The 20,571-nt window shown below is 45.5% G+C and overlaps 1 protein-coding gene across 1 annotated transcript in view; it reads left to right on the forward strand.

The window, feature by feature from the left end:
- The first annotated feature begins 529 nt into the window (after nucleotides 1-529).
- APOH (apolipoprotein H) overlaps nucleotides 530-20,571 on the forward strand; it is a 55,215-nt gene continuing 35,173 nt past the window's right edge. The window contains exons 1-3 of the mRNA XM_083148200.1: nucleotides 530-645; nucleotides 15,560-15,736; nucleotides 16,919-17,015. Of these exons, the coding sequence (XP_083004326.1) occupies nucleotides 582-645; nucleotides 15,560-15,736; nucleotides 16,919-17,015 (338 nt within the window). The 5' untranslated portion in view covers nucleotides 530-581. The remainder of the gene's footprint in view (nucleotides 646-15,559; nucleotides 15,737-16,918; nucleotides 17,016-20,571) is intronic.

Consider the following 20,571-nt stretch of genomic DNA (forward strand, 5'->3'; position numbering starts at 1 on the left):
GAGGGACTGGACAGAAAGGAAGACTTTGTTGGAGTTAAACAAATAAAAAATGCAATGCAATACAATACAATATTTTGGTCCCAATATTTCCTGAACGCCTGCGTTTTTTCCGGAAACTCCCATAAAACAACATATGCTTACCACCACCAAAATGCCGGCTTTCTGTCAATTAACTTGAGAATGGCCAGCAATTTAAAAAAGTATAAGGACGGCATGGCACATGCGTACTACGAGCCTTTTGCATGTGCACTCTATCGATAATCGTCAGCCAGCTAATTCGTAGCTATGCAATCAGTCCAAAATCAGGCCCTTAGTCCAGATATTGGCATGCAAATTACAACAATGTAGCTTTGTTTTATTTCTTCATTCTACAGGAAGATTTACTTATATTTAGATTTTTGTTATTTCTGTTTTGGGACAGTTTTTTTCTGTATAATTTATGCCAAGCAGCTTAATAATTAAATTGTTATTGAAATGTGACCTTTTTTGTCAAGGAATCTAGTTAATATTTAAAGAAAACCATTTGAAAAGTCAGTGACCATACTACAGGTCAGAGCTCTTGTCGCTCAGCTCCTGGAACCATGTTACGATCATCAATCCTGATCGGAGTGTTCTGTCTACTTAATTATGTTGCAGCAGGAAAAGGTAGGGCCTACCCACAATGCTCTGTATGGTCTACTTTGTGGTGTACAGTCTTGTTTCTTCAATTGCAAGGTACTTCTTCAAGAAACCTTAAGCAGCAAATGGAATCCCCTCACAAATACTATAAATAGGTGTATTGTTTATTATGTGTTAAATTAGGTATTAGAGCCTGTTGTACTCATTTTGAGGTAAATTATGTTCATACTAGTTAAAAGCCTGTAAAAATGATGACATTTGCAATATACTTTCACTTTGAGCTGTGACAGTTTTAAACTCACAAACTCTCCACACTATCTGCAGTCCCTATCTGATCCTCCATCCAATCTCTGTCTTCACAGCTCCCTCTCTCCATATACAGCAAGTTTGAAACAGATCAGTGTCCCTGCAAAAATTGCTTTCACTTTCTATTATGAAATTGTTTAGCACACAAAGAAGTAATTTTGTCCATTGAGTGGCCTCTAGTGGCCATGGGCGGTACTTCATCTTATAGAAGTGAGGAGTAGTTAACCTTTTATGTATATATTAGTAAGCCTGCTTGAAGCTAATGCTTTGAAATAGTTACACTTGCTGCCAACAGATGGCAGTGATTCACAGTCACATGGACACTAGACATATATATAGATGATAGATGTCCTGATTTTTGAAGTGTTCATGCATTGCATAGGACTTCACCAATTCAGAAACTGATCCTGAATCGTATGCAAAGTGGTTATATTTGCAGTAGCCCCAGAAGCCAGATTTACTATCTTATGATAAAACAAGATTCTGTAAAGCTGATGTGAGGATTCATGCACCTGCACTGCACATTGTTTTTACACCAACTATCGGAATCACCCTTCCATTCTCCATACACATGAATTATAAAGCGCTTTAGCTACATATCCACAACACTCCCATGGCAGTCCCATGATTCTTCTACAAGTCATAACAGTGCAGTATCAACTATATTGTCCAGTTCCGCCCCAAAAATGCACAAATTAGTATCTGCGCATCATGCTTTATGGCCCTTATTCAGATCTGATCGTACTCAGGGCCGGTGTAAGGGTTCTCAGCACCCTAGGCAAAACCTTACCAGTGTGGTGAAAAGGGGCGTGGCCTCGTGGAAAGTTGGAATGACATAACAAAAAGGTGGAGTGGTATTACACATTATACCACACACTTGATGCCCATTACACATTTTAGTAAACTCCGTAATACCCATTACAAATAAAGGCAGATGCCATAATGCCAATTACACATAAGGCCACACACTGCAATGCCCATTACAAATGATGCCACACACCGTGATGCCAATTAGACATCATGCCACACACTGTGATGCCCATTACACGTTATGCCAGTACTCAACAATAAAAAAAGGGATAATATGGACAGTGCCATAGGCGCATGCCAATAAATGTACACCGTAATGCCTATTACACGTCACATACCCATTACCACTTGTCATAATGGCCATTACACGTTATGCCACACACCGTAATGCCCATTACACGTTATACCAAACACCATAATGCCCATTACACGTTATCCCAAACACTGTAATGCCCATTACACATTATGCCACACACTGTAACCACACACCGTAATGCATATTACATATTATACTATATATGTGCCGCTTACCTATATGTTAATTGATAGGCGTTTATTGCTCGATGCCAGGCCTTCATGCTCATGCCACTGGGGAGTACAAATGCCTGTTACCAAGGGGGTGTGCAAATACCTATTGCCAAGGATTGAGAGCAAATGCCTATTGCCATTGGGGAGTGCAAATACCTGTTGCCAAGAGGGATAGCAAATGCCTGTTGCCCAGGTGAGGAGAGGCTGGTTGAGATGAGGCTGGGCTGGGCGTAGTGAGCAAAGACATGGGGCAGGTGCGCACTGTGGCAGCCGCGCTGTGGACTGCGGGAGCGGCAGATCCCGGTCCGGGCTGGGGCTGCCTATCTATAAAGTACTCACTCTGTCACTGCTTGGTGGTCGCGGGATTACTGACAGCGCCACAATCCTTCCAGTTATTGCAGTGCAATGGCCTGGCCGCGGGGCATTCTGGGAGAGATCACCAGCGTTGTGGTAAGAAGCCCATAAGCTTCTATAGGGATTTGCCAGCAAAAGCTGGGGATTCCCTCTTTAGCAGTGCCCTAACGGAGGAGCATTACAGAATATGGAAATGCAGTAAAAACCTGATAATGGGGTTTTTACCGCATTTCTATTTTAGAGCATCCTGCTTATTAAAGGCAAAGCAGAGTCACTGTCACCAGATGTGTCATAGAAGTGGGCGGATGGAAACACGGCTCAGCATAGAATTCCTGGAGTATAGTAGCCCGGAGCAGCCACCCGTCCAGACTCCGGACGTATGTCTCAATTACCGGACTGTAATCCCTTGCCGGCGGTCTAATGGGTGGTCCGGTGCACCCTCGGACCACCCCTTAGATTCGCCTATGTTCCAGGGCAAAGTAAATTCACCGGGTACATCGTACTTGAATGCCACCAGGACTTGATACAAGGAAAGAGTGGGACTAGGTGAGCACCTGAGTGGGCTGAAGTGGAATAACTACACCCTGGCTAATGCAGAGAGCAAGTTGAGGACCAGGATCAGGAGAGAGGCAAAGTAAAACACAGGTCCTGGATAAAACAAACCCATGATGAACAATCGCAGGTAAATGGATACAGCATTTTGAATAAAACATTTTTACTTTTTAAATACATTTAATTAATCAAAATATATTAAGTAACAGGGACCAAGACAATAGAATCATATTATGGGGGAAATTTACTAAAGGAAATTTGTAAAAAATAGGTGTATTTGTATCCAGAAATACACTTATTTTTTACATTTACTATCCTGAAAATACGGCAATTCGTATTCGTATTGATGTGTTATCAATACGAATACGAATTGCCGTATTTTCGGAATGGTAAATGTCAAAAATAAGTGTATTTCTGGATACAAATACACCTATTTTCTACAAATTTCCTTTAGTAAATTTCCCCCGCAATGACCAAAAATAATGTACAGATTCATCTACAAACATCTACCATGTATTGGGACAATCCTCCGATCTCCTAACAGTCATGTTGGGGGATCAGGGATATTAAACATGTATAATTTCCCTGATCCCCAGACAGAAGCTCTGATAATCACTGGCAGCTGATCGGCGCATCCGGCTGGCGGAATGATGGTACCAGCGGGTCGGCGGATCGGGAGATAAAACCCGCAGATGTATTGACACCTTAAAATATTTTTAAATGCCAATATTCTTCAAACAATTAAATTCTTGGTATGGGGGATGGCAAAGAACTCAGGCATAGTCAAGATGCTGTAAGTTAGCGCCTCAGCTCTGACTGAGGTAAAAGACGCAGCTGTGGAACCATCAGCATCCAACTCAGAATCAGGCCCAAAGGGATCTGTGTACTGCACTTTGGAGAGTGATAAAGTGCACAGAGATAAAGTATCAACCAACCAGCTCCTAACTGTCAAAACACCCCATGCCATGCCATTTAGAAGCTTATTGGTTGCGACTTATTCTCTTCCACTTTATCTCTCTCTAATGCTTAGTAAATAGACCCATTTGTGTCTTTCCTGAGAAACCTTCTTTGATGTTTGAATATCAGACACTATCCCTATTAATGCGGATTAATTTGGTACTCACTCCCTCTGTGGATCCTTGAAGCTGTTAGACGGTATGATGACACTGGACAAATATTGGATAAACAGCACCAATGACGTGCAGAGTTGGATTGTGAAACACATTGGGGCCTGTTATTTGTAGGAAAATGAATGACAAACAGAGCTAAAAGTACTTTGATCATTTTGTTTTATTCCCAACAACATTTTTTTTTTTTTTTTTTAACTTATGTCTTTATTTATACATTTTATAATCAAAAAAGACAAACATATAGAATGGTACAATACTTATAAAAAAACAATGTTTACAGCAGCAAAAAAGAGTTCAATTCCTTTGTACCATCCACATTAACATAAATCAACAACCACAAGAGACAAACACAGACACACAAATTCACAGCCCCCTATTTTTTTTTTTTTTTCCACTCCAACTAGATCCCCATATCTAACCACACCCTATTGCACAGTCCCCCTACTCAGGCCTCTCCCCTGGCTTATCTTGCAGATGTCGCATTATACCCCAGTTCTCCTAAATTACTACAGTCCCCCCTTGATTTAGTTTATACGCTAATATCTATGCCCCCCAGGACTTTTACGTACCCTACACTATAATGGTTCTACTGCTTACTTCGACCACAGACCCCAGAGATTCCGCACAAACACCGTGGCTAATATATGAAAAAACAGACAACACACAAAAAAAAGAAAAAGAAAAAAAAAGAGTTATATAGTGAATCTATTAAAGATCAAGTACCAAACCTGAATTAAACAATTTTTTTTTTTTTTTTTTCCCTTTATATCTTGTGACTAACAACTCGTAATACTTATGTGAGGTACGATCCCTTCTATCTAGGGAAATAATATATGGCCTCTCTAAATGAGGTCTCATTTTACTCATCGTGTGCTAGCTGCCCCCAACACGTGGCCTGAATGTGCAACATTGGCCTATATGTAGCCATAAAAAAAAAAGAGAAAAAAAAATATAAAAAAAAAATAAAAATAAAATGAAATAAAATGGGGGGGTCTGAGCTTCAGTGCTCTTTTTACATTCCTACTTTAAAATTCTAATAACCCATACTTAGCTATTCAACCTTTCTCCATTTATAACTCTGTGGTTGACTGACCTATTCCAATGTCCCCATATAGCTTGGTACTTTATTGACATCCCCCGAGAGGCATATACAAATTTCTCATGTTCGCTGGTCTGATTTACCAGATTTACCCAGTCACTGTGAAACGGGACAAGGGGAGACATCCACCGACGGGCTACTATTACCTTTGCTAAGGCCGTTAGGCTCTTAGCCAGTTGCTTCAGCTCCCAGTTCACTTCCCGACCCTCCCATATCCCCAAGACTAGATTTATTTTAATAAGGGCAACTCGTGGGAGACCTATCTGGGCTAGGGAGTTTACTACTTCATCCCAAAACCTACTCACCGCTTGACAGCTCCACAACAAATGATCAAATGTGGCCCCCCCCTCTCCGCACTTTGGGCAATTATCCCCCACTGCCCCAGCATATTTTTTCATTTTTACCGGCGTTATATAGGTCCTATGTAAGATGTTAAATTGGACCTGCTGCGTCCTCATTAGGTTCGTAGCATGTCGGGGACCTGCCAGGGCCACCGTCCAGCTATTTTCCTCCAGCTGGGGGATATCCTCCACCCACTTTGCCCGTAAAGCCCCAAGATCATCGGCTTGGGTAAATGAGTGCAGGAAGTGGTACAATTTGGCCAAGCGTTTACCCTTTACAAGTTGTTTAAGAAATTTTTTACAGGGAGCCTCCTCCACCAGCCACGAAGCAATCTTCCCAGATTGGGTCATAGCGCTTCTTGCTTGTAGGTATCTAAAGAAGGATTCCTTCCGTATTCCAAACTCCACTTGGAGCTGGGAAAATGACTTCAGAACCCCATCTTGGCACCATTGGCCTATTGTACTAATTCCATAGGAATTCCACACAGTCCCCCCTGTTGTTCTTTAAGGGCTCGCATACCAGGCAGAGAGAAAATAGGGGTGTCTGGATCCAGACCAACAGTTTTTGTGAGTTTGCAAGACCATCTCCACACTTTAACGGCCTGGGTAACTATTGGAGGTAAATCCCTCCGAAGCCCCCCTACAAACAATCTCTGGAGAGGGGTATAGTCTGGATCCACACACTCCACAAGATCTCGCAGCTCTGGCGATTCTTCCCCCGGCCTAACCCATGTGCATATATGTACCATCTGTGCGGCCATGTAATATGTTTTAAAATCTGGAAGCGCCAGACCTCCTCTTTCTCTATCCCGACTCAAAATGTCCATTCTGACCCTGGGCTGTTTGTCCCTCCAGATAAAAGAGGAGACAATGCTCTTTATTTTCCTGAAAAACTCATCCTTAATAAAGACTGGGGAGTGTTGCACTATATATAGAAACTTGGGCAGAATAGCCATCTTGACCAGATTGACCCGGCCTATTTGTGATAACTGGAGTTTGGACCAGCTTCGACATCTGGACTTTAGTTCTTTGATAAACGGGCTTAAATTCTCACAAATAAAATCTGATGAGTTCCTCGTGAACCAGATACCCAAGTACCTAAATTTTTCCACCCTGTTAAGTTGTACCTCGATCCCTTGGCCATACCTCTCTTCTTTACCTAGCTGGATATAATTGGACTTATCCCAATTCATTATAAGTCCGGAGTATCCCCCGAACTCCTGAATAAGCTTTAAAACCCCAGATAACTCATCAGGTTCCTCTAGTCCCACCAACAGATCGTCCGCGTACAGTGCTACTAAATTTCTACTAGGGCCCACGCCCCCCCTCGCTCCCCCCAAGGCTGTTCTCAACACACAAGCCAGGGGCTCCACCACCAATGCAAACAGCAAGGGGGATAGAGGACATCCCTGGCGAGTCCCTCTGGAGAGAGAGAAAGAGGGGGATGTGAACCCATTAATTGTCAATCTAGCCCTTGGTTTTTGGTAGAGTACTGAAACCCGTTTAATAAACCTCTCCCCAAACCCAAAGGCCTGAAGAACCCTCCAAAGGAACGGCCATTCAACCGAGTCGAATGCCTTGCTCGCGTCAAAAGACGCGAGCACTGCATCCGACCCCCTCAACTCAGCCCCCTGTAGGAAGGTATACGCCCTACGTAAGTTAATCATAGTGGATTTCCCCACCATGAACCCCGTTTGGTCGGGGTGAACCACCTGATCTATTACACTCTGCAGTCTAGTTGCTAATATTTTAGCATATATCTTGGCATCAGATGTTATTAAAGATATAGGCCTATAAGAATCGACACGGGTTGGGTCTTTACCGCTCTTGGGGATCATAATAATTGCCGCCTCAGTCATTGACTGGGGTATACAATCCTCTACCTCCATATTCTGAAAAACCCTCAGCAGCTGCGGGCCCAATTTATTGATGTATTTTTGGAAAACCTCGCCTGGGATACCGTCAAGGCCAGGGGCTTTGCCCCCTGGAAAGGAGTTAATAGCAGCTGTCACTTCCTCCATTGTCAGGGGGTCCTCCAGAATATCCCTTGAGGTAGGCAACAGTCTTGGAAGCTCCACCCCTGCCAAGTAATCCCCAATTAGCGCATCACTGCAAGACAATTTAGATTTATACACCTCTTCAAAGTGCGTGGAGAAAAGCTCAATTATCTCGGGGGTTTTAGTCACCACTGCACCTGAATCCGGCTTAATCATAGGGATGATGTTGGACGGACTCTCCTGTTTCATTATGTGAGCCAAAAATTTCCCGGTTCGGTCAGAGTTAGCATACCACCTATGCGACCCTGAGGCCAACCTCCGACAGGTAACCTCCTGAAGGTACTCTACCCATTCTTTTTGGGCGGCCTCCCATGTTGACCTGTCTAGGTCTGTTTTATTGGCCAAAAATATATTTTCATAGTGGACCATCCTTGCTTCGAGTTCACTCGCCCTCTTACGATTTGAGAGCTTCAGGTAAGCTATCCTCTTAATAAATACCCCTCGCATATAGGCCTTAAAGGCATCCCACACAACAATATTTGGGGAGGACCCAGCATTCTCCTCAAAAAATGTATCTATCCAACCCCCCGTTTCCTCCTGCTCCCCCATTTGTGGTAGCCAATATGCTTGCAATTTCCAATATTTAAACCCTGTTTGGGGCACTAGGTCTATCTCCATGGTGACAGGGGAATGGTCAGAGATCCCTCGCGCCCTGTATTGTACATTTTTAATATTACTAAGGAGCTTTTCGGTTACAAGGATCAAATCTATCCTAGAAAACGCTTTGTGGGAGGAAGAATAACAAGAGAACTGCTGGAGGTCCGGGTTTCTCATTCGCCAGGGATCTTTCCACCCTATCTCTTCAATAAACTCTGCAAACTTATTCCCCTCCCTTATATTTTCCTTCTCCACCCTCCTCCATCTATCAACATGGGGCTGCAATACCTTGTTAAAATCTCCCAGGCAGATTATCATATTGTCTGGGTATGAAGCTGCAAATTCCACCGCCAATCTCACCACATCGTATGAGAACGGAGGAGGGACATACACTGTGAGGATACAGAATCTTACGTGATCAATAGCACACTCCACAAATATATATCTACCCCCTGTATCAACCTTCACCACCCCAACTTCAAAAACCACTGTTTTCTTAACCAACATTGCGACCCCACGGGAAGAAGTAGAGAATGGAGCATGAAAACTGTGACCAATCCATGGCCGTTTTAGCGAACCCAGACGGTCAGCGGACAAATGGGTCTCTTGCAGGCATATAATGTCAGAGTCCATACTCCTGCAATGTTTCATAACCAAAGCTCTTTTTATCCTGCAATTCAGGCCTCTGACATTCCAGGTAACAAACTTAACCATTTAGGCTAGACATAGAAGAAAGAGTTAGGTTTTTACCTCTGTCCCACACTCTTTGGGATAGATACAGGGGGTGGGTCATGCCTACCACATATTCATGGCCCTTCATGTGCTGCCCAGAAGGAGCTCTCAACTTGTTGCTGTGAACACACATAGACAAATAGACAAACATATAAACACAGATACACACTCCCCCCCTCCCTCCTCCCCCACCCTGTATAGCCAAGTCCCCTGGCATACCTATAACCAATCCCCCTACCCTATGTATCCCTACCCTTCACGGTAGTACTACCAATAGTATCTTCTAGAGCAATTAACTAATGGCCACCAAAGAGGCCTACCCCCTCCCTCCCCCATGCCCCCCCCGCCACCTAGCAGATGATCTCGAGAAAGACGAGACGGAGAAATTACCGCTCGCTTCCCCCCACCAATATATTTAAGTTATCCATCACCCCGGCCTGTTCAATCAGCTTATGCCTATTTAAGGTACCCAACCATATTTCAGCAAAAAAAAAAAAACCACAGGCATAAGAAGTAAATGAATACGACAGCCATTGCTCTGTCGCATAGTCCTCTCAATTTACAGTGATTTGTTTCCTTCCGGGATATGTGGCATCCAGCCAGCTCGCTGCCTCTCCGGGAGTGAAAAAAAACTTCGTAGTCCCATCCGCCACAATTCTCAATTTTGACGGATAGAGCATGGAATATTTTAATTCCAACTCCCTGAGGCGCACTTTAACCTCCCTGAACCTGGCCCGGTCCTTCTGAACCTCTAAGGAGAAGTCCGGGAAGGCAGAGATCCTCCTTCCATTAAAGGCAAAATCTACCTTGTCCCTGGCCAGTCTTAACACACTGTCCCGATCCTTAAAATTCAAAAATTTAGCTATCAGTGTGCGGGATGGACCACCCGGAGGGGGAGCACGACCAGGGACACGATGAGCTCTTTCAATTGAAAATTGGGCTGAGAAGGCCGTGTTGCCAAACATCTGTATTAGCCAGTCCTCCAGAAATTTTTCCGGGGCAGCGCCTTCTATCCGCTCCTCAAACCCAATGAATCGAATATTGTTCCGTCTAAGCCTTCCTACCATGTCAGACATCTTATGGCGGATATCAGTCATTTGACCATTCAGAGATTTAACCTGGGTTTGTAAAGGGCCTATTATATCTTCCACAGCCGCAATTCGAGTCTCAGCCTCTGTAACTCTCTCGCGTATTATTTGGGCATCATTCCTTAGTAATGTAATGTCGGACTGGACTTTGTTTATTTGTTCGAGGAGGCGTGTTTCACATGTGTTTATTGCCTCAAGGACTTGTTGCAACGTTACCTCTGGATGAGGCGGATTTTTATTCTCCTTGGTCGGGGTGGATAAGGGGGTACTTGTCTGGGAGCTACTGCCCGCTTGGGACCTGGCGTATTTCTCCAGTCTAGCCGCGGCCGTGCTCTGGCCTGTTTTGCCCATGATTGTGACCCCTTGTACCGCCACTATTAGACAAGGAGATCAATAAATTCACCGGCCCCAAGTGTCACACATAAGCCCCACTCGGCCTTACTTATAATTACTCTCAGCCTTCTCCCAGGGCCCCTATGCAAATGTTACACAGGTGATACACAGATTTATGGTCAGTCCAGAGCATCCAGGCCCGTCTCACACCCGGGTCCTGGCTATGTTTCACAGTCTGTCCCCCGCCTTATTGCTTGACACCAGCCCTGGCTTAGACTGGATGTTTAAGAGGGTGTCACAGTGCAGGCCAAATGTTCTGAGCATAAAAGTAGCTCCTCTGTTTTATATAAACCCAGCAGGTTATTTAAGCAAGATACACTGTTTTCTTTTTTTTCTTTTTTTTCCTCTACCCCTTGACTGGGATAAAGTGCAAAAATTCAAAAAAAAAAAAAAAAAAAACGGGCCTTGCCCAGCTGGACTCACCCGCCGACCTCAGGGCTAGCTGTGTGACGCAGGCTGTTCACCAATGCCACCGGTCAGGCCCCCTCTTGGATCTTATTGCCGACTTGCAGCTTGGTTGAAATGAATAAAGGTCTTATGACCTATAGCCCAGTCTGTCTCTCACACAGATCCTGGCCAATATTGCAGCTGCTGGAAGCCGACACTGTAATAGAAGCCCAGCCGGCATGTGCCTGGGACCGTCTCCTCCACGGCTGCCCGACACTCCTGCTCAGCCTGGCAGGAGCTCCACACTCCGTATGTGTAACAGCGCTGGGGCGCCCTGACAGCGGCCGCTCACACCCGCCGCACGCAGGGACTGTATGCCGGCGTCTCGCTGAGGTCGCGTCTTCTGGACAGGCACTGCCGGAGGCACTCTGCAGAAGGACCCTTGAAGCTGTGTCCCGTCTCCGGATGCCGGATACCGCCTCTCACACGGCCCGGACGTGCTCCTTCGCCTCCTCCACCAGGGTACAGATGGTCACAGCGAGTCCGCTCACAGTAAGCCAGGGAACGCCAGCAGAGGGATGTTCAGGGACAAATCATGCCGTGGATACTTGTCAGTACTCGGGGGATTATTCCATCAGCATCGGTGGCGGCGTGCACGGGGGAGTTTGGACGCACACCCTCACTCACGTCCTGCCGTGGCCACCCCCAACAACATTTTAGATCAAAGTGCGTTTAGATAAAAAATCTGTGAGCCCATTTCATGTTTTAAAAACTATTTATAAGATATAAATGAACATTCAACAGAATATAAAAGGAAATTATTTGCAGTCTCCATCCAAGAAAAATTGCCGTCTCTGCATCAAAATGTTGCAGCTGCTATTGTTGGCATAAAGCTGGCATTACACTAGACCAATTTTTATCAAAACCATCCAAGTTGTCTGTCCAGCTAAAACAGTGCCCCTTACAACTTACTAACTATGGACATTATACTGGTTGACTCGCAAGGCTGCGAATTTCGCAGCCTTGTGAGTCCACCAAACGCCGCCAATCCTTTCACAGCTTGCGTGTGGGGAGGAAATCATTTCATGGACACCAACCATCGAATGATTTCTACAGTGCTCGCAGACCTAAGACACCTCTGTGGTGTGATAGGTCTGCGGGCGCCCTATGCGGAAAGCGGGAGGGGAGCTGACATCCGCTGACATCAGGTGCCCGCCCCCACACCCGTATCATCTCTGAATTTCCATGGGAAAGTCCAGCATTTTCATGGGAATGCCCATGAAACGCTGGGTGTTCCCATGAGAGCTACCGCTTTTCACCACCGCCCCAACCCGCAGTGCTGTACGGGAGCGGCTGTGAATATTCAATTCACTGTGGCTGCTCACACCAAGTGGCTGCACATGCGCATAATGGTCTATACCCAGTCGCACACCATCGCTCCCCTGCGCGAACATGCAGGAGAGCGAATGGACCAGAATAGGGTCCCATGTCAGCAGACAAGCCAACGTCTCTCCAAGTGATGTCATAAATTTACTAAGATGGGAATTATTTTGAAGATGGGATGTTGCCCATTGTAACCCATCAGATTATATCTATTATCTTCTAATTTATCATTCTGTAGAATGTGATTGGTTGCAATGGGCAACATCCAATCATTAATAGTAAATTTACCCCATAGTGCCTACCTACTTCTGCATTTTTTAAATATATATATATATATATCTTTCAAAACATTTGTATGTCTTTTTGTTTTCAATAAAGCAAGTTTTGTTTTTATCTTTGTAAGGAAAACTACAGGTAGTGCAGCTGCCAATGCAAGCTGGCCCTTGGAGAGCCACAAGTCTAACTTGCTGTGGCACCAAAACCAATAGTCTACACAAAAATAGTTTCTAATTGGAATTAAAATCTTTAAGCATACCTCCCAACTGTCCTGATTTTTGCAGGACTCCCTCATCTTGTTGGGGGGGATTAGTCCCGCATCCCGCCCGGGGCTGGCAGTGTCCCATGGGGAGGGGGGCCACAGTTCAATCAACTATTATTAACCTAGTCCTAATAAAGGTAGGGCCCATAGTCTGAATGATTACTGCCTGATTGCTTTGACATCCCTCATGAAGGCATTTGAAAGATTGGTATTAGGGTATATCAAGAAATGTATACCACTTGGTTTGGACCCCTTTCAGTTTACCTAGAAGGCAAACAGATCAACAGATGATTCAGCACTCAATTTACTTCACCAAGTTCTTGTGCCTCTGGAATCAAAGGCACAAATGTTATACGTAGATTATAGTTTTGTCTTTAAACCATCATCATTTGTGAGCAAACTTTCTAATTTAGGGTTGAGTAAGTGCATCTGCAGATGCATTATGGATTTTCTATCAGCTAAGCCGCAGGTTGTGAGGATCAAGTATCTGGTGAACTGTCAGTAAGCACTGGAATACCTCAGGGGTGCGTTTTGAGCCCTCTGTTGTACTCGCTGTTATGATTTCTCTCTGAGCTCTGAATATGTTAAAATTATTACATTTGCAGATGATATTGCTATAGTGGCAGTGGCGTAGCTACCGTACGGCAGCCACTGCAGCTGCTTGGGGAAGCAAGTGCCAGGGGGGCGCCACTGGTGCTCAGCACACTGCTCAGAGCCACCGCCTTATCGCTCCGCATGCCGCCACCGCGGCCGCATTCCTGCCTGATCCGGCACCGAAGATATCCTCCTGTCGTGTAATTAAAAATGACACGGCAAAATGGCGGCTGCCTCCTCTAGCATCCTTAAAAACTGTCTGCTATTAGGGGGCAGCCATTTTGCCATGTAATTTTTCATAACTGCAGGAAACGGAGCCAGGAGGATTTCTGCGGTGCCGGACCAGGAATGCGGCGGCGAGGGGGGTCTTAACTTTACTTGGGTGGGCGGGGGCTATGTTGCGGGGGAGGGCGGCGATGTCAATGTCGATGGGGGGGGGGGCGCAAAAAATATTAGATACGTCACTGTATAGTGGGCCTTATTCTTAATTATAATAATGAGACTGAGTATAGGGCCTTATTCTGATCGGTGCGGCTGGAACCGAATATGCGGCCAGGACCGTGCGTGCGAAACCCCGCCTTCCATACGGATCGCCAACTCCGTCCGTACGCGGTAAGAAGCTGGCCGAACGGACCGCACGTGTATTTTTCACGGAATACGCCTCCTCCATCTCAGGGAACCTCCCCCATCATTCGATGGTCGCAGACCATCGAATGCAGGACCGAGTGTTCCACCAGCTCCCGCAACCTCAGACCACACGGACATTTTTCGGTGCAAAAGCGGGCAGCTGACATCCGGCGATGTCATATGTCCGCCCCCTACACGTGCGTCATGACTGCATTACCATACGCACGCCCAGCGTTTGTATGGGAACGCCCATGAAACGTGGGGCGTATGCATATGGTAATGAGCCCAAATAGCCCTTCACACTCCTCTCCACTCCCTGTTCGGAGTGTTCACATTTCATGCGGGATTTGGCCGTACGCCCCGCTCGCACACGCGCAGAGACGCCTCTGCACATGCGCAGACACAAAACATCGGCGGCAAGAACACACGCGGATATTACCGCACCAACCAGAATAAGGGCCATAGTTTGGAAGTGTCCAGATTGGAGTCCTGGAGTAGGAACAATTGCCTGGTCATAAATGTGGATAACACCAAGGAAATGATCATGGACTTTAGGAGATGCCACCGAGATATATATTGTCCATTAGTTCTGAATGGCTAAGAAGTTGAGGTAATTGAGGGCCTGATTTTAGTTAGCAAACTCACCCACATGTGCTTATTCGCTTATGCTCATGTGCAGGGCTTCTATATGGGTGCCTTTAAAGGCTTGAATAGTCTCTGAGGTGCTCGCAAAGGGGGAGGGGCCGTGTTGGAGGCAGGTGGTTTTCGCATGCGAATGCCCTTCGTTTCCTTGGCGTACCCACAAAAATTCTGGGTGCCCCCAGAAAACGCTGGGTGTCCACATGTGAACGGAGGTGGCCACCTGCCTTCCACGGGTGGGGGGGGGGCAGATGACGTAACCGGACATCAGCTGCCCGCCCTGTTCTTGGAGCAGGATGCCACAGATCTAAGTCAGCAGACACTGACTTAGCTTTGTGAGCACTACAAAAATTTGAAGGTCGGCGGCCATCGAATGATTTCTGGCCTGCACACAAGCCTGCGAATGGATGTTTATGCAAAACATCCATTCGCAGTTTGGTGGGGACATTAGGCTTGTAGCGGGGTGCGGGCATTTACATGGTGTTACATGGCTCGCAAAGCAGCAAAATACTGCTGTGTTGTCAGCCAACCAGAGTCCTTCAAATTCTTCGGCATAAACATGTCAAAAGATCTTTCATGAAGCATACACACAAATACTGTCATAAAGAATGCTCACCATTTTCTTTTCACCTATTGCACACTGTTAAATGTTTTTACAAATACCCTATACTGTATACAGTTGATAAGAGGATACATTGAATCTTCATGCATGGAGTAGTAATGGAGATTCGGAGCTAGAATCTGTCCTTTTCCAACATGGTTTGATTAATCTTTAAAATGTTCTAGTGTGTGCCAGGCCGAGAGAGCTGCAATATGCTGTGTTCAGACCAGGCAAGGTGCTGTATGAACCACGAGATACAGTCACATATTCGTGTATCCCCGGGTATGTCAAGGATTCTGGAAATGACAAAGCTGTGTGCTCAACCCTTGGAAACTGGGAACATGCCACATTAAAATGCAAACGTGAGTAAAAATGTGCCATCAACCCTATAATACATATTCAACATTGTGGTTCATAGCCTGGAACTGGACAGCACCGCGGAATGCCGAACCAGACAGGCTCCATTCATCAATATCTGTCATTCTGGAGCTTGTAGTGTCTGGTCTGGGGTTGCAGTGCCGGGGGTGTCACGTCCGGTGGGGCTGCTGTGACACCTGTCGCCAGGGAGAGAAAAAGGGGGAGAATACAGGCCTCCTTGCATGGTGTGGGAATGTAATAAAAATGTAAATGGTCTGGACTACAAGGAGACTGTAATTAGACCCTTCCCCATGTCCCCGATGAAAGCTATCACAGGCATCCCCCCAGACAGGCACCCTACAGACCGGACATCACAACCATACAGAGGCCGAGGGCTATTTCACACGCTCCGGCTCCAGCCGGACAGCGAAATCCCGCACGGCCAGGAAGCCGTGCCGAACACAGCAGTTAATAATGGACACAAATGTCCCATTCACACGGGACTGCCGGGTTGCAGCCGGATCCCACCACTGGAAGGGACGGCTGCTGGGCTGTGGCATTCCCTTCCATTGTAAACTACTGTGTGCGGCACGGCTTCCTGGCCGTGTGGGATTTCGCCATCCGGCAGGAGCCGGAGGGTGTGAAATAGCCCTGATGGTCCAGACCAGCATTCCGGGGTCCAGTTCCTGTGTTCACTTATATTTGCATACAGTACCAGATTCCATATTAATTTTTACGCTACTCAAAGCCTTCTGGATCGACCTCCTCCTCCTGCTGCTAACTTAGTCTCCTCCCTCTCATTTACATACAGTGCCAGACAGAAGCTATCCTTATCTCCATTCTGCCAAAAAGGTTCAATAATCAGTTCATAGCACTCTCTAGCAAATTATAAACTACTGTATGGGTTGAAAACACCCTTTGGTGGAAGTAAGCTGTTTAGGCACTGGAAGAATCAAAAACTATTTAAAAAATGTATTAGATGGAATGAAAAACATATTACACCATATTCTTTAAATCACTGTCAGGTTATTTATATAAAATAGCACCTGTTTTGATTGTTTTAAATATTTTTTCCAGATTTTTCTCTCTATCATTAGAGAAGATAACTGAACCTCTGTGATGTATTTACTGTATTGATCTTAAGAGTGCAGTAAAAGGTAATAACTGTTGGTTTCATGTTTACATAGTGAGGCAGTGTCCAACGCCTGGCCCTCTAGCCAATGGGAAGATAAACTTCACAGACCTGACTTACCAAAGTATTATATATTTTTCTTGCAACAAAGGGTAAGTCTGTTAAGGAAAAATAACAATATTAAAAGCAGATAATTCGACATTCAAAGATAATATTGATTTACTACTGTTTGTCTATTTAGAAGGTCAAGATAATAAGGGCCATTGGCCCTTATTCACATTGGCGCGTACGCATGCGAATTCGCACGTTTCACCGTGCAACCTCCATTGCGCATGTGCAGCAAGCGCACTGCGCATGTGCAGCAAGCGCACTGCGCATGTGCAATGTCATTAAAAAATACAGACAATTACCTCAGCACAACTTCTGATTGCATACCACCAGCAACCAAGTGTTAGCAGATACAAACTTCTTCTGTTGCTAAAGTTATTTTGACCAAACCAATGCGCTAAAACCAAACAAATCCCACCATTATAAATTGATGTGTGCGTGGATGTTTGCTGCGTGCATACTAGTATTTGGTTTGCTAACATTTGGGGAGTAGAGCATGTTCGTTAGCAGCTTGAGGTGAGTGTGCGTGCGCAAATGTGTGGGCGCCAGTGTTCCCTCTAAGCTGTGCGCATGTGCGCGCGCACACAACTCGCAGAGCATGCGCACAGACATTACAACAGAGCGCACAAAGCAGAAGTGGTCAACTTTTTGCTGTTGCGGACTAAATTAATGTGTGTTTCACCCATTAACTACATCATGTGCTGTGTTTTGAATGTTTAAATTTTTTGAATGTTTAATATAATTTTGAAGAAAAGTTAACACAAATGCTGAACGTCGTTTTCCAGTTATATATAGAAGTAACGCACAAAAATAAAAATTTCCTTCAAAAGTTGCACAGCCAAAATCTTTTGCCGCACACAGCCTTTGTAAAATTAAAGGGAACATTGGTGGGCGCGTGCGACCAGTTACACGTACGCACAGTGATAGACCACCCCCCTTCTTTGTATGGTTGCGTGCGAATGATTTCGCAAGCACTGTAGGCGTGCCTTCGCCCATTGCGTGCGTGTGTTTTTTTCCCGTAAGAGTGCTTGCGAATGTGCATGCGAGCGCATGAACCTGAATGAGGGCCATTATCCATTATTGTGCCTGTCAATCATCTCAGGATGCTGTTTCTCCAGAAGGCCTGGACAAAATAATTAATTGACAAATATGTTATTCTCTTTTGCAAATAAGTTTTTTTTTTAAATTAATAAAGCTACTGTTCTAATCCTAGAAAATACATTTTACATTTAGGGGAATTATATTTTGTCCATGATTCTGGTTGACCCGGTAAGCTGCAAAGCTCGCAGCATATCGAGTCCCAGAGGGCCTGCCCTGCCGCCGACTGAATCACCACCGCCGTATCCCCTCGCAACCATGGGAGGGGATCTGTCAATAAGACACATCTCCTCGCATGTCCCGCAGGCGTAGAAATCATTTGATGGCCCCCGACCATTGAATGATTTCTTCAGGCCATGCAAATATGTCAGTGGAGACTGACTTATATTTGCAGGCAGCGGGTCGTAGACAGGGCGGACGGCTGATGTCATGTGACTTCTCGTCCCACTCACAATCCCATGGGAACACCCAGAGGTTTCATGGGGATGTCCATGAAACACTGGGCATTCCCTTGGGAGCAACCCGGGCCCGCCACCCCACAACCCTTGCCCCATGCCCGCACTGCTCCGTGCGAACAGGCCTGCGACTATGCAAGTCATCAAGTCCGTTCTCCAAGAGAGCCTCCACATGTGCATAAATCATTATGCAAATGCACAGAAACAAAACGCTATTCCGTGCGAATGGGCGAGGGGCCGAATAAAGCAGAATGACCCCTTTTATGTATACCATATTTTATTGGCAAAGGAATGTAGTGGGTTGAACCTCAGAGACTGTGGAGGGGGAGGGGGGGGCTCTGTGTAGGGCATCAGGTGATAAGATCATCCTATGAGAAGGAACGGTGTGAGTTTAGTTTTATTTCAAGCTCCGTACACACAGAGCAATATATTGTTCAGCAATATATTGCTGAACAATATATTGATCAGTGTCCGTTTTTATCAGCAACCAGAGATGGTCGCTAAAGAAAGGAGACACTGCCGGGGGAAGCCGCATGGGGAAAGAGCCGATTGCTGGGGGAAGCCGCTGGTCCCAGGAGCGCGCTCCAAGCTCATCGTCTGTACGGGGCTTTAGAGTTTGTTTGGGGTTGTATTAGCCTCTTTTGTCTTCGCACCCTCCCTCTTCTTTTGTCTGTCTTGTTTTATTATTATTATGGCTTCATTGACTATGTGTAGGCTGGAAAGAATGTCAGGTTATCTGTTTTTAGAATGGATCTCAGTTGGAGTTTGATTAGTTCTGAGTTTTTAAGTGGGCTCACGTTTGTTGGCTGTTTATATTTGGTGGACCACAGAGTCAGCGCCATCACCCTTCCAGGTGAGTAGTCAAAGTAGAAGGTTGAGTGGATACCTTTGTGGTTTTTAGTTGGTTTTGTATTGTTTTAATTAACTGGTGTTAGGGGTTTGGGCTGATGTGCCATAACACTTTACTTTTATTTCTATTGTTATTAATTATATAATTCATTCAAATAAATAGCTAACAATTTCTGCCAAATATACGTTTCTGCGTCTTTATTTTATTAAGGTATGGTTTTGAGTACTGTGATGCACAGGGCAATTATCAGTAAGAGGTTTAAGTAAACCACAAATATAACGGGCTTGTATATATCATCAGAAGAGCAGAACTCCAGAGTGATAAGTAACCCTCATCATCACCATCATAATCACTTATTCATGTGGTGTTACAGAGCAAACCAAAAATAGATTAAATTACATTGAAGTGCACCAGTCGTGACATAAACAAATGACATACAAGGACATGAACAGAAGGTAAAGATTGCCCTGCCAAAATGAGTTTACAATCTAAGGTGTAGTAAACACTTGATGCATAAAGTAATGGAATTACAGTTGTAGCTACTAGTGGGGAAAGAGTAAGTTGCTACTGTAATGCAACCAAATTATCACCCACCAATAATAAAGCTGGTATTAGTGTCTGACTTTTCTGTGCAGTTACTGGTGCCACCAGGGGCGGATTCGCTATGCAATCCGGCCAGGGAGGAATCGCGAACCAGCCGGGGGTGGGGGGGGGTGGGGGCGCTCGCAACTGCCCGGGGTAAGGGGGGCGGCGGGGTGCGCGCATTACTGAATGGGGGGTGCGCTGCTGCCCGGGGGGGGGCTGTTACTTACCAGGCTGAAGGCGGCTCGTGGTTGACGTCAGCAAGCGGCCGCAGGCTCGTCATAAAGAAGGGCAGGATAGCCCAAAACAAATATGGCCAGCGCACCACAGGGCTGATAGCACCGGCCCTGGTCGGCGGCCCAGTCAGATGGAAATCTGGACTGACCCACCGGGAAATGGCCCGGTTTCCCGGCCGGCCAATCCGCCCCTGGGTGCCGCATTAAAAGCATGAACCACTCACTGTACAAATCTAAATCTAAAACATTCTTAGCTGATGTCAACCATAGTTGTCCTTCTCTATTTATTCTAACTGGATGTCCTATATCTGCTTGTATAGAAAAGACTTTGGGCCACATGCAGTAAGCTTCAAAAGTGATAAAATGAAGAGTGATAAAC

Source organism: Crinia signifera, chromosome 6 (assembly GCF_055691185.1).
Source record: "Crinia signifera chromosome 6, ASM5569118v1, whole genome shotgun sequence".
NCBI classification, from domain to species: Eukaryota; Metazoa; Chordata; class Amphibia; order Anura; family Myobatrachidae; genus Crinia; species Crinia signifera.